At 35.4% G+C, this 15000-nt stretch overlaps 1 protein-coding gene across 39 annotated transcripts in view; it reads right to left on the bottom strand.

The window, feature by feature from the left end:
• LOC144964357 (uncharacterized) overlaps window positions 1-15000 on the bottom strand; it is a 54270-nt gene that overhangs the window by 26484 nt on the left and 12786 nt on the right. For 24 of the 39 annotated variants that reach the window (XM_078898487.1, XM_078898508.1, XM_078898512.1 and 21 more), the window contains exons 2-14: window positions 14515-14765; window positions 13769-13879; window positions 12814-13120; window positions 12439-12514; window positions 9981-10105; window positions 7640-7695; window positions 6327-6418; window positions 4661-4790; window positions 3964-4344; window positions 3021-3184; window positions 1757-1991; window positions 960-1059; window positions 1-622 (exon numbers count right to left, since the gene is read on the bottom strand). The exon at window positions 1-622 is cut by the window's left edge and continues 214 nt beyond it. In XM_078898487.1, the coding sequence (XP_078754613.1) occupies window positions 1-622; window positions 960-1059; window positions 1757-1991; window positions 3021-3184; window positions 3964-4344; window positions 4661-4790; window positions 6327-6418; window positions 7640-7695; window positions 9981-10105; window positions 12439-12514; window positions 12814-13120; window positions 13769-13879; window positions 14515-14730 (2615 nt within the window). In that variant the 5' untranslated portion in view covers window positions 14731-14765. Of the gene's footprint in view, window positions 623-959; window positions 1060-1756; window positions 1992-3020; window positions 3185-3963; window positions 4345-4660; window positions 4791-6326; window positions 6419-7639; window positions 7696-9980; window positions 10118-12438; window positions 12515-12813; window positions 13121-13768; window positions 13880-14514; window positions 14766-15000 lie in introns of all 39 variants that reach the window. The other 15 variants (XM_078898486.1, XM_078898475.1, XM_078898474.1 and 12 more) reach the window with 1 other exon arrangement.

Below are 15000 nucleotides of genomic sequence, written 5' to 3' on the forward strand. Positions count from 1 at the left end.
TGAGTGCTCACTGCCATATTAGTGGTAGAACTGTCCCTTGATGAGTGGTAGGATCCAGCAGAGGGCGACTGATATGAACCGGATTGAGTTGTGTACGAGGAGACACCAGACTGAGTCGACGTAGGGTATAACACAGCACCTGTACCTCCATTTTGGCTGGAGGGAAAGTTTGTCTGAGACTGGGGATGAGTTGGGAAAGAGCTATTATTCTGGTAACCAGAGTATTGAGATGAGCCACTCCCGTAGTTATTCTGTCCGCTGGAGGGAAATTGATTATTCTGATGAGTTAATGTCGACGTTCCAACAGAATATTGGTTTTGTCCTGTTGAAAATTGATTTTGAGATGAACTGGACGTACTGAACTGTGATGGTTGTGCTGAGGGGAATGCATTAGCATTAGGCGGGGTTGGGAATGGACTCTGACCACTGGATGGGAACGATGACTGATTCACGGGATACTGTCCGTGGAATGATGACGTCTGTGATGGCTGTGAAGTGGCAGTATGAGAGATGGATGAACCTTTTGGATGACTTTGGTACGAGGAAGAATAACCGTTTGCCACAGAGTAACTATTGTTAGCCACAGCACTTGTGGAGTCACTCTTGCTTGAGGTCATGGGCCCTGTAATAATAATATAGGAAAAAAACAACACATGAAATCAAAATTAATAGATTCATTAACTCCTGCTATTCAAATTGTATAAAAGATTCACTTGTCGAAAATTTAAAAAACAAAAAAAGAAAAAAAAAATCGGCTAAATATTTTCTAATAAATACAGGATAGGACAGCTTTAAAATAAATAATAAACTACCAAACACTGAACATTTCGGACTCAAAACACTTTTGTGTTTGGTTTTTCTTTTTTTAAAGCGTTATATTCAATTTTGTTTATTACTTTTTACAGTCACAGCTTCTAGGAGCTTGGTATCACTTATATAAGGGATAGGCCAGTTCTTACCTGAGGTGAGATTCTGATTAGTTTGTCCTTGGCGCTGGGATGCCATGGGACTTGACTTTCTCTCCAACTGAGTTGAAAGGAATGGAATCGAATCATTTACCTGTGTAGAGAAACAATCAATGCAGAATTCACCTTAGGAAGACAATAACTTCCGAGTCGTTTAAATAAATAAATAAATATATATATATGAAGGACAATTTCACTCAAACTCGGCTCTGACAGATTTACCATGAAGTCATACTTACACCAACAGACAGGCTTGCAATAGAAAAAAAAATGTTTGAAAAGGTTTTTAATGAAAAAAACATAAGCTGCACGCAAAGCTTATTAATGCTATGCATTTTGATATATATATATATATATATATATATATATATACATATACACACACACACACATATATATAATTTTCCTTCAAAACTAGGTTCCAAATTATTTACAGAAAAATAAATCAGTAATTGCCTGCACTTCACAAACAAAGGGACCAAGATCGATCTCGGTGGCAGTCGAGATTTTTTTCTGACACCTCCCCCCCTGTCCACCCAGCAGTGATTAGGTAGCTGGGTATGATAGATCTGGCAGAAAGTACTTTGCAATAGACTAGTGTCCTATCCAAAGGGTAGCATGCAATTGCTATTGTCCGTTTCACGCTAAAGAAACTGGGATAAACTCCGGCTCCATGGGCCTATGGCTCTGAAGGACTACATTTTTAAAAAAAATTCTTTATAACATACTGAATCTCTTAAATATACGGAAAATTGGCAACCTTGAATAACAAATAATAATAATTCAAATACCTTATTTTGATCAAGTTCCAACGACTGACTTTCAGTCTTCTGTTGCTGAGGAGAGGAGTACATCGAATTGTGGAAAACCCCTTGCCTGTTGGGAGGACCCTGTGTTTCAATCCCCGATGGCACGTTTGTAGAGCCTGCTGAGGGCGAAGGCATGATGGGGGACACCGAGTTGCCATCCCCGGCAGACTGGGTCATATGGCCTTGATTCAGATGATTGGAGATCACAGCAGCAGACCTGCCAAAGAGGCAACCAATATAAAATTTCAAATTTTCTTTCCACCAAATATCACCCAAAAATAATATGTGATCTCCTAAATCAAATGCAAGATGTGTTTTGATTTAGGAGATCTCATAATATCCCATTCAAACATTGTAGGTTCCACAAAAAAAAAAAAGAAAGAAAAAACAAAAGGAGCATATCATTAGAACAATAAAAAATCGCAACTGATTGAAAGCCTATGATCTCTGCCACAAGAAATACTCGTGTTATTACAAAAATCAAAAGACTTGTAGATAAATAAAATTTCTTTCCACCAAGTACCACCCCGAAATAAATGCAAGATATGTTTTGATTTAGGAGAGCTCATATTATCCCATTCAAACATTGTAGGTCCCATCCAAAATAAAAAAACAATGTAAGAAAAAGCAAAAGAAGTATATCATTAGAACAATAAAAAAACTGCAACTGGAAGAAAGCCTATGATCTCTGCCATAAGAAATACTCATGATATTACAAAAATTGAAAGACTTTTAGATAAACAAGATTTCTTAAGGAAAAAAAAAAAAAAAAAAAAAAAAAGGGGGGGGAAATCTATATCAGTATTGAGAATCTTAGAATCCCTGATCTTTTCTTCTAAAATCGAAGAGAATTTCACTCATTTTGGGCTCTGACAGACTTACCACGAAGTCACACTTACACCCAAAGATAGGTTTGCAAAAAAAAAAAAAAAAAAAAAAAATGTTTGAAAAGGTTTCTAATGAAAAAAAACAACATAAGCTGCATGCGAAGCTTATTAATCCTACGCATTTAGGTAAAATACAACATTCACCCGCTGGATATAACGTACCAACACACACAACTATGTGTACTAATCATTAAAACGACCGTCTCAAAACAATAACAAAGAGTTGAGTGGTGTCAATTCTATTCCATCTATACATTTGTCAAGAGGAAAAATTGCGGTTTTGTCTTCAACTTAATTCCCATCAGAGATAATTTCTCTAAAAAAAAATTTGTTCTAAATAAAAGATATTTAATGAATACCCATTGGAGGTTGTTGAATAAGAACTGGTCACAGTCGTATTGTCTCCACTGCCTCCAAATCCAAACTGCACAGACGATTCCGAACCAAAATCAAGACCAAACTGCACGTCTAACTGGGGATTTCGCGGAATATGACCGGGCATTTCAACAGCAGTCGAAGGGATCTAAAAGAAGGGAAACAAATTATTTCATGGTTAAAGTTGAAAGTTAACCTATGTATATATTATTTTCAAGTGACCCAAGAATTATCTATCTAAAAAAAGTGCTGATGGGGACAAAAAGCGAAAAAGGAGGAGCATTTTGAATAATTGCCTTTAAGTCCCATATTTACTGCAATAAAACCCCCACCTTATGAGCAATTGATATGATACATTATCATAATTGACACACTGAAAAGTGGGAAACTATACATGTAACTTCAACCACATAAAGAGGAAATTAGTTCCCTTAATTCCAAAATCGCAAATTTCTGCGGCCTGAGGAAAACTACAAGCACTGTAAAAATGAAAACATAAACCTGGAGTACATTGTGTATCCAGTTCTCTGGAAGACTGGAAACATACTTCCAATAAATAAATAAAGGAGCAAAGAGAAATAAATAAATACGAATAGATTCCCTTCAGATTGAGATTTGATAGGTATACAGCAGACCTACCTGTCTACTTGAAAATCTAAAAATTCTTATTGTATAGGAGATAAAAATAGTAGTCGCCTTGGTCAACTTTAATAAAAAAACAATTTACCCTCACAAAGATAAAATAACACTTTAAAATCCTTAAAATTATGTCATGCGGTCTGATACTAACTTTCATTTTCAATAAGGTTTAATGACTTTGAGATGCTCATGAATTATTGAAATTGGAGCCTAAAAATTGGTAATTCTACGAATTGTTTGTAATAGTAGGCAGGTCTGTGTGGAGTGAAAATCAATGAGACCTCCTACCTTGGAGGGGGGTGGAAGCTTTGACCTCTGTGTCTTAGGGCGCTGAGGCATATTATTCATGTTCGACTGAGGCAGATTCTGCTGCTGTTGCACCACCGCAGGGATGCGTGACTGCTGTGGGGCTTGATTAGCACCAGCCTGACTCGGTGGCGAACCCATTCCCATTTGAGACATGCTCGTGGACTGTGAAGCAGGTTGTGAAATCTGAGACAACTGGGCCATGGCATGAGGCAGTGTATTTTGCTGAGCCGACTGTTGCAAGGATGGCATTACAGAACTTCCTTGAACCTGTGCAGTTTTCTGGCCAAGATTCGCAAGCCCAAGAGAACCAGATGTGTCTGGTGGTGACATTGGAATTTGAGGTCGAGACGCGTTTCCAATCTGAGTTTTTAAAGAAATAAAAAATTGTTACCATAAACTTCAACACAGCTGAAAAGGAAAAGTATTCTTGTGCAAAGAAGGATATAAAAAATATCTCATAAAAAAAGAATTAAAATCTGCTGCATTCGAGAACAAAGACATTTTTAAATATATGCACAAAAAGACACAAATCTTGTTTAATCAAGACTTCAAAATTGCTTTTATATCAAAATTAAATCAGAAAGAAAAGTAAAAATTTAAACACTTGTCTCAACTAATGATGAACTAGAATTGTGAAAAAAAAACAGAAAGGGTTATGAAGATGGCCACAACTTACTCCAATTGTATTTTTAATGGACTCCGTCGCTGCTTGGTTAAACTGGTTAATGTAAGAATCCCCACTTGGTTTACTGTAGTCAGGGGCCTTGGTGAACTTGGCACTTTCAAACAAGCTGCCAACATCAAGCCTAAAATAAAATAATAGTGTTTTAAAATTTAAAATCACTGATGCTGATGCCCAGGGAGTGATGAGACATGCCTCAAATAATATTCAGTCATTATTAACATTGTAATACGATCTAACAGATTAAGTTGTATGTAGTTTAATAATATGGCAATCACTTTGGCAACCCTGCAAAATGTGGGATACGCTGAAAGAAGAAATAATTTAATAGATTCTGTTGAACTGTAAACACACATTCACAATTACCCGCATAGAAGTGAGGCTATGTGGTCTTGTGGTATGACAACCGCTTTTGGATCGGAAGGTCCTGGGTGCGAGACTTGCTCAGCACATAGTTGAGTCCATGGAAAAGACTTTACACACATTCTCTCAACGTACTCAGGTGTGAAATGAGTACCTGGCTGTCAACAGCGTTGTCTCTGTTGGAAAAATTGAAATATCGCCTAACAGGCATCATGTCTCATTCTACACGTTTCGTGTTGCTATTGGTCAGGGACCCTTTGTAAAGCGCTTTGAGCACATCTAGTGGATATTACGCTATATAAAAGCTCTAGTTTACCCCATTAGAAGTATCCAATCTTGATCTAATGTTATGTTTTTAAGGGTTTTACTGCGCTTGCAACACATTTAGGTTATATCAGCGCCAGTAAAAAGGAAGAAAATGGGATAGTAAAAAGTTATAGAATTACAATTAAAGCACCCAAGAGAAAGTAAGACAAAGGGGAACTGGGAACAAATAGGGATCAGATGTAGATTCCAAGAGCATACCATCAATGTACTTAGTTTGAGATCACCTATAAGTCTCATCCGGCCACAAGCACAAAACCCAACAAAGAGGAATACTCTTACTTACTTACTTATCCGAACCAGCGACCACCTGAGCTCTAGCCCTTCGGTCTTGTGCCATGACATAGAAGTTAGACGTCTTTTGTAGTTGAGAGGAATACACTCAAATGCTTACATTTATATATTCAAAATAACATATAATAATACATAACAGAGAGATGATTTACAAGGAAAAAAATACCATCTCCCAAAACAATAACTATGCATTCGACTGTTTCCCTCCCAGCCAGGACAAAACCAAGTAATCTCATTCCACAAGACAAAAACAGAAAGCATGTTGGAAAACAGATATAAGGGGATAGAAGACACAGTATGTACCTCCCTGCCCACTATGGGAGGTAGGAACCCCACCCAGAATCTTGATCTAAAATGTACATTGCAGATGATATAGAAATACATTGACAAGTCAATATCCAAGTAATAAGTAACTCCTAATAAAACAGATTTCAGGGTCATCCTTCGCAATCATTAAAAAGATCAGGGTTGCCAATTCAGGAAGCAAAAATTTACTGAGCTTTTACAGGAACACGTGGATTGACTCCAATATGAGCAATAAACTATAGTAAAAAGACAATGGATACGGATACTCCTTTTCTCCGTTCGGCATGTGATTGGAAATTACTGAATTCCGTAAAAATACGGAAAATTGGCAACCATGGAAGATTTGAATTGAACACAAATCACAAATGCCTACCTTTGACCAAGTGTGCTTGGAGGCTCATTGGTGACTGGATCCGGTTCTGGCATCTTGACATGTGAAGGTGTGAACACTTTCGTTTCCTCTAGCTGTAGAAATAAAAAAGAAATACATGAAAAATAATGACTGACAGAGAAGTAGGTTTGACCTTCTGTTCTTAATTCTCTTGGGTACATATGAATGGAAAATCAAACAAATTTCAAGCATGATGAACTCGAGCGAATCAAACACATTGACTTGTTTAAGGAAGCAATGACTTGTCTGATAAGCAGCTGCTGTTCTGTTTTTAAGAGTTTTACGACACTTGCAAAACATTTAGGTTTGTTTGTTGCTTTAGGTCTCTTCCAACACAATTGAGGTTATATGAGAGACCGCTGAAACAAAAAAACAAGCAATCTAACAAAAATAGTACAAATGTAAATCAAAATCATAACCTAAAGATATCATAAGCTAAATTATAAATAACCAAGAACAAAGAGGCAGAAGATTTACAGAAAAAAAAATATCCCCTGTCAAAAATACAGTCACAAACCAAAGAAGCAGGATAGGCTAGTAAAGAGAAGAAGAAACGACATCACTATCGGATCGTACACCCATGCGAACATCATAAGTATATGATTCAAGGGTGATGCTCCCATCCAACCACCCGCAAACATTTAGGTCATATCAGCGCCAGTAAAAAGAAGAAAGAGGAAAGGGGAAAAAAAATAATCTAGATTTACAATTAAAACACCCAAGAAAAGGCAAGACAAAGTGGAGTTGGTTTAAAAAAAGTACATATGTAGATTCCAAGAACACATCATTAATGTGTACTAAGTTTGAGATCATTGTAAAAGTCTCATCCAGACATAAGCACAGGATCCCACTAAGAGGAATACACTAAAATGTTTACAGAATATATACAAATCAGAATACATAACTAACAATACATTACAGAGATGATTTACAAGGGGAAAAAAAACAAAAAACAATTCCCAGAACAAAAACTCAACATTTGACTTCTAACCCCTCGACTCAGTACTCGGGTAAGGGCCAGGACAAAACCAACCAATCTCGTTCCAAGACAAAGATAGCAACTCAGTAAACAGATATAAGGGGATAGAAGACCTCCTGCCCACCATAGGAGTTCAAAGGACCCAACCTGTGACAGCTGCCTGGTTCATCCTGTGAAATGATAAGGGACTATCTATATATATATGCCTTACATCGACTTTGGAATTTTAAGACTCAAATGAAAAAAAAATTAAACTAAAATAAAATAAACAGTGGAAAAACATTTACAAGAAGAAATTTCTAGAAATGCTACTTACTGTTCCAGTCCACTGATCCTCCTCATTCACCCATGAATCATTCCAGCTATTCCAGTCTGTAAAGTAAAAGAGAAAATAAACAAACCAGCCTTAGGAAACTATGCATAAAACATCCTTTATAAATTTATAAATCACAACATCAAGAAAGACAAAATATGAAGTAGTGCACGTCCACGAGGACACCACTTGATAATTTTTAAAAAGTTTGTGCTTATGAGTGAAATAATTGTATTAAAGCACTCAATGGTGTGCAAGAGAAAGTATACTAATCATTTTTTCATAATTTGCTATGTGTAAAATAATCAGAATCTGCTAATCTCAATGGAACAAAATTTAGGAGAATAGTAATTCATAAACTATCTCAGGGGTTATACAAATACAGACTTGCCAAATTGAAAACTTCAAATTTAGTAATTTTAATGTCAATTTTTAGTAATTTGACAAGGCAATTCGTATTTTCTGAAATTGTGTATGAACAACCACAATATTATTATTATTATTATCATCATTATTATAGTAATAGTAGTAGCAGTTGTTGTTGTTCTTCTTCTTATCATTATTATTTTTATTATCATTTAATTAACTAGGAATTAAAAATTCTTAATTTTCCATAAAATTTCGTATTTGGCCATGAAATTTGTCTAAAATTCGTAAGATTCGGCATGTATGCAAAAACCATGATTGAACTGTGTACACTTGCACATAGGTGAAAGTTCACGTGGATAATTTGACTGGAAGACGGATCGTAAAATCAGTTTGCCTGAAAGAGATGTTAACTTAAAAGATCTAACAATAGGAGCCAGAATGCCTGCAGTCAATTATCATAATAACCAAAATACTGACATTATCAGCAAACTTTCTTTCTTTTCTTCACACAATGCAATTGTACTAGGTCCCTAGCTCACACTGTTTGTGTTTTCTGAATGCCATTTAAGATTCTAATTGAATTCCTAATCAACAAAGATGGTACCACTTAAAAAAAAAAAAATTAACACATGACGATGAATGCACAACAGAGTCGCCACCAAATCCTTGAAATTTTTTTTCCAAGACCTCAATTTTTTTGGAGACCTACTTCTGCAGGAAAAATAAATTTGCAGTGTTTTAAAACTTGGCCCCTATAGAGCTAAATTTAACAGACAATTTGTAAAATATCCACTTAAATGAGTAATTATCCTTTAATAAGTCATATTAAAGACTTGAATTTGACAATATACCTTTACCTCAGATAAACTCAAGGCAGCCTTAATGTAATTACCAATGCTAAATGTACTTTTAAGGTCTTATAATAATTAACATGGTATTCATGTCATTCTTGTTTTTGACCTCTTATAGCCATAAATGTTTTTAGCCTTCATATGGGAGACCATTGTCGATCTATCAATTGATTTAATTGTAGTTTTTCTTATTACATACTGAACAATAAGCCTCCTTTACTTCATGCTGACACTGCATTGCAGCCAATTAGAAAAACAAGATTCTGTGAGCAAAGATTCTTGAAGAGTAACAATAATCAAGTCTGAGCTAGGCATCTTCCTAAAAATGAGTAACAAATCTAAGTCCGATACTTATCTAGTCTGCAATCTGTATCTTCCATCACACAGGAGAACACGAAGTCAGAAATACAAAAGGCCAATAGCAATCTTAGCAAATGATCATAAAATTCAAACAGAAAATATTTAATTCTAAAGGATCTGAATCTGTACACGTTTTAGCAGATCTGTCAACAGCACTCTTAGCATAAGGTCATAAAATTCAAACAGAAAATTAAAAATTCCGAAGGATCTGAATCTGTACACATTATGGTAGGTCTGATAACCCCACACAATTGTGGATTTGATGTAACATTGTTGTAATTGACAATACTTTTCATAGTTTTAGGTTAAGTTTGGTTTCAGTTTTAGCAAATCGACTTTTTGTAGTAGTCTCCTGTGGAAACACGCCACACCTAGTGGACAAGAAAATATAATTACAAATTCACAAGGCGAGACACCTTTACTTTTGACAAGCCCCCTTCACCTAGCGACATGTTAAGAAGCAAAAGTGGAAAAAAAAAAAGAGCATTTTTTTTCATCTCCCGACTGCATCTTCCCGAATTTTTCTCAAAAATAAAATTCCAGACTTTTCTAGAATTGCTGATTTGGTGGGGACCCTGGCACAATTATGATTGGAGAACAATCAAACTATAAAATTAAATTTTGTGCTTAAATCAATATAAACTAATCATACATGATTGCTAATTGATTTGTCCTTTTCTGGTTGAAATTTTAACAAAAATAGAATTCCAGAACAAAGGAGACACCCTCATCTCTGGAAGATAATATTGTCACAAGTGACTCACCAGTATCCTTATTTGTAGTCTTTGTTTCAGCTGTTTCATTTGTCCATGTATCTATTTCTGGTTCAGGACCGTCAAGTGGCTGAGAATTGTTCATCTTCTCAAATCTCCTTGGTCTGGTGAATCCCCTGTGAACAAAACTGACATTATCAAAAAATAATAAAACAAAAAAAAACCAAGGGTCTGTCCTATCAAATTTAGTAGCATAGCTGCCAACTTTTCAAAAATAAAATAAGGAACATCCATTTGGCCCAGGACGGGGGGACATTGTGTGCTAGGAATATTGTCCAGGTAATAAAATGATGATCAGGGTGCCCAGCAAAAGCTCGGACAGAAAAATCCTACCTCGCAATTTAAGAACCAAATGTGGCGTGTAGTCATCCAAATATGTAAAGTGCACCTGCTCACTCATTTGGAAATCATCATGGTGACTTTCATCGAATCGCAATTACTACTACTGATACTAACAAGTTTAAGGTGACAGAGGCTAATCCTAATGTGGTTAATTATCAGGTTTAGTTCCAGCATATCTGAATAGTTATGAAATAACACTGTCCACAATGAGATAAAAATATAGAAAGAATCCAACAGCCTTAACGAGCTCAGGAAGCCAAATACGGAACAAATCCGTTTCTTAAGGGAATGGTTGGCAGCTACATAGTAATATTGGAAATGTTTTCCTTTAGAAAATAAAATAAAATCGTACCTTGCGACGTAGATCTTTTATACGAGAAATTTTGTATAAATAAAATAACTAAAATATTAAATGACCAGTATCATCCACTAAGACCATCAATTATTATGTCAGAAAGAAGTAGTCGCCCTTTCTCTATTTCAACGAAAACAGAGAGACACCGAAAATCTTTTCTGCCGTCCAGTATTAGGCTTTATAACAACAAGCAATAATCATTTTATATAATTATTTCTCATTTTTACTTTTTAAAAATATAAATATTAATTTATTAATTTATTTGTTTTGCAATCTTTTCAATTTTCAATTTATAGTGACAGTTTTAACTATTTTACAGTGTTGAAATTATTCATATTATAAAGCGCAGCTCTGGTTATAGAGCTGCTCCTTTTTTATATATATACATCCTATTTCCATTGTATTTTTATCTTATGTGTAAATTATAACACGTCTGTACAAAAAAATTTCCTTTTTGGGATGCAATAAAGTATTATTATTATTATTATTATTATTATTAAGAATCAAATGCAATATGAAGTAATCTTTTAATAGTAGTAGTTGTGATAAACTGAACCTCTAAATACTAGAGAATTCATACGAATCAAAAGTTATATATAGAGATTACAATTCACCCTCATTAGCTTTCCTGCAATATGTCACAGCTTAAACAAAACATCACTCATAACAGACCATAGTCAAGTAGCTTGACTTTGTAACAAGATGAGAAAACCACACATTTTGACTAGAGACACCAAAAAGATTGTTTATTTTTAAGGGTTTTACGGTGCCTGCAACACATTTATGTTTGTTTTGTTTTTAAGGGTTTTACGGCGCTTGCAACACATTTAGGTTATATCAGCCCCAGTAAAAAGGAAGAAAATTGGATAGTAAAAAGTTATAGAATTACAATTAAAGCACCCAAGAGAAAGTAAGACAAAGGGGAACTGGGAACAAATAGGGATCAGATGTAGATTCCAAGACCACACCACCAATGTACTTAGTTTGAGATCACCTACAGTCTCATCCGGACACAAGCACAAAATCCAACAAAGAGGAATACACTCAAATGCTTCCAAATAACAAATATAATAATACATAACAGAGAGATGATTTACAAGGAAAAAAAATATCATCTCCCAAAACAATAACAATGCATTTGACTGTTTCCCTCTCAGCTAGGACTCCGGCAGGGCCAGGACAAAACCAAGTAATCTCATTCCAAGACAAAGACAGAAAGCATGTTGGAAAACAGATATAAGGGGATAGAAGACACAGTATGTACCCCCCTGCCCACTATGGGAGGTCAAGAACCCCACCCAGGCAACACATTTAGGTTATATCAGCGCCAGTAAAAAGGAAGAAATAGGGACACTGGCAACAAATAGGGATCAGATGTAGATTCCAAGAGCATATCACCAATGTACTTAGTTTGAGACACAAGCACAAAATCCGACAAAGAGGAATACACTCAAATGCTTACATTATACATTCAAAATAACAAATATAATAATATATAACAGAGAGGTGATGTACAAGGAAAAAAATATCATTTCCCAAAACAATAACTATGCATTTGACTGTTTCCCTCCCAGCTAGGACAAAACCAAGTAATCTCATTCCAAGACAAAGACAGAAAGCATGTTGGAAAACAGATATAAGGGGATAAAAGACACAGTATGTACCGCCCTGCCCTAAAAAGAGATTGAGCACAAAGCAATATAAAGAAAGTAAGGAAAATAAATCATTCCAAAGTGGTAAATAACAAAGTACCTGTTTTCTCTGTCATTATTGAAGCGTCCACCGCGGCCACTGCTCATTGCACCAGCCGGTCGTCTTCCACTAAAACCTATGTAATAAATTAATTTTTTTTTTAATTAAAAAAAAATACCCAAACAAATTAAATGTCTTTAACAACCAAATAAATGATTAATCTATCTTAATGAAACAATATTAACATCTATAATTATAATACTTAATGAAACAATATTAATATCTATAATACATAATTGTTATTTATAAGAGAAGAATAAATAACAATAACAGTAAGACTTCAAAATCAAAACTTAAAAAATAAAATTAAATAAGTCAATATACATAACCAATATTTCATACTCATAAGAAGAGACATGTGGAACTTAAGATTACCTCCTCGTCCTCTGAACCGTCCTCTATCCCCTCTGTCACCCCTTGGACCTCTGTCTTCTTTGTCATTGTCCCAATCTTCAGCTGACGCATTGTTACGTTCCCTATCTCTGTCACCAAAATTGCCCCTTTCTCTTCCACGCCCTCTAGCCAGCCGTGGGGGTGGGACACCGTTGCGACGACCTCTGCGGGGTGGCATATCCTGATTATCTCCACGATCTCTGTTGCGACTATCTGAGTGGTCCTCATTGCCAGAGCTTTCTTTCGGAGTATTCTTCTTCTTCTTCTTGCCACATTCACGCCATTCATCCTGTTTTTTGTTTTTAAAAAATGGAAATTAACATTTTCTTTATTCAAACATGAACAGAAGAGAGCGAATTGTTGTGTTATGACAGTAATGGTATATGCACAATAGATTTATCATGCATTGACAATCAGTATGACCAGAGTGAGCGTAATTAATCCTGTTTTTAAAGAATGGAGACGAATCTTAAATTTTTCAAACATGAACACCGCGATAAATGAATGACATGTGTTTGGGGAAATATGTTGTTATAAATAATATGCATAAAGAATTGCAGTGATCAACAAAGTAAAATGAACACGAATTTGAGGGGCAAAACAGAATAACGGGGTGTTAATACATCAAATAATTATTGGTGTTGCACTTGTTAAAATAACAGAGCATAGTGGCCAACTTTTAAAAGAGCTAAAACAGGATGCCCTAACTCACAATTATGTCATGATCAAAAGAATCAGTATGTTTGGACTATTATATGACATAATCTAGACCTTTTTCTGTTCCTTGTATTACTCCTCTAGTCAAAAAAGCATAATCCTGGAACATACAAGCAGTCCAATTTTTCTCTCTTTAAATCTTTTGTCAGATTGCCAAATCGGGAGTCCCGATTTTATCTGGACAGTTGGCCACTATGTAAGAGTATATTAATCTGGATACCTGTTCTTCCCCTCCCTCCAGAAGAGTCATAACAGCTCTGTCAGCATCATTCCCAGCATCATGAAGAGCAATAACAACAACATCTTCACTCTTGCCGGTCATATCCATGAGCTGCAACCAAAAAAAAATAATTTTTTTTTTAAAAATAAATAATTGAGGCCGACCTATAACGATCCCAAAATTGATGAAAGCTGAATATATTCTACACACAGAAAAAATGCGGAATATATCCTATAGTTGTGGATGGAAAAATCAACATCGTCGAGGCCACAATAATCTGTCAATATATAAGTCCTTCCAGTTTTTAGAATAAGATCATAAAAGTCTTAACATAAATCTTAGACAGGAAAAGATAATTACAAATTCACGAGGTGAGGCATCTTGACTTCCACCAAACCCTCTACACCCTCTACATATTGAAATGGCTTGATAATGAAAATTTGACATCTTGTCACACCTTCTCGTGTCCATACTGCAAATTTCAAGACCAATTCCTGACTTTCCCCTAACTTTTCAAGAATTCCCAATCTGGTGGAGCCCCCCATCGAAGAAATAGATTTGAATTTGTTAGCTTGGAAACAAACAAAAAATCCGCCTTAAACACAACTGAGGTTATCTTGAACCAGTTAGTGACTTATCCCTTAATTATCATAAATCAGTACTTTTCAACTAGAAATCTGTGTTGCTTGCCTCAGAGGGATGCAAGTTCAACACACAAAATTCAACCATGAAATATATTATCTGACCTGTTTAACAGTGTTGGGATCTGCATCCATTTGATTGATGCTCATCATCTGTGCAAGACGTAACTGCTCTTGTGTTGGTTGCATCTTCTTTGAATGCCCATCTGTTTTAGCATTTGTTGGCTGAGATGATGTGCTCATATCGCCTTTGGCTGATTTGTCATTTGGTCCTGGTAATTTATTAGCGCCAGCACGCATGGTGCTAACTGATGTGCTCATACTTTACAAGTGTCTATGTACAAATATGTACAAATCTGAAAGAAAAGAAAATAAGATATATCACCATGGTGACAACATTTAAGTCAAGTCCCAGTTACTGTAAGTAAAATTTCCATTTTAAAAATATATAGATTTCCTTTCACTTTGAATTTGGATGGAACGGGAAGGAATTTGAATTATTGATGAAGAAAAAAAATTATTCAAAATGAAAATAGTCTGGCAGTGATCTGAGCAGAAAAAAATATCTTCATGGATTCTTTGTTGAGTGGC

This window comes from Berghia stephanieae, chromosome 2 (genome assembly GCF_034508935.2).
Source record: "Berghia stephanieae isolate SIO BIC M18660-M18661 chromosome 2, UCSD_Bste_1.3, whole genome shotgun sequence".
NCBI lineage: Eukaryota > Metazoa > Mollusca > Gastropoda > Nudibranchia > Aeolidiidae > Berghia > Berghia stephanieae.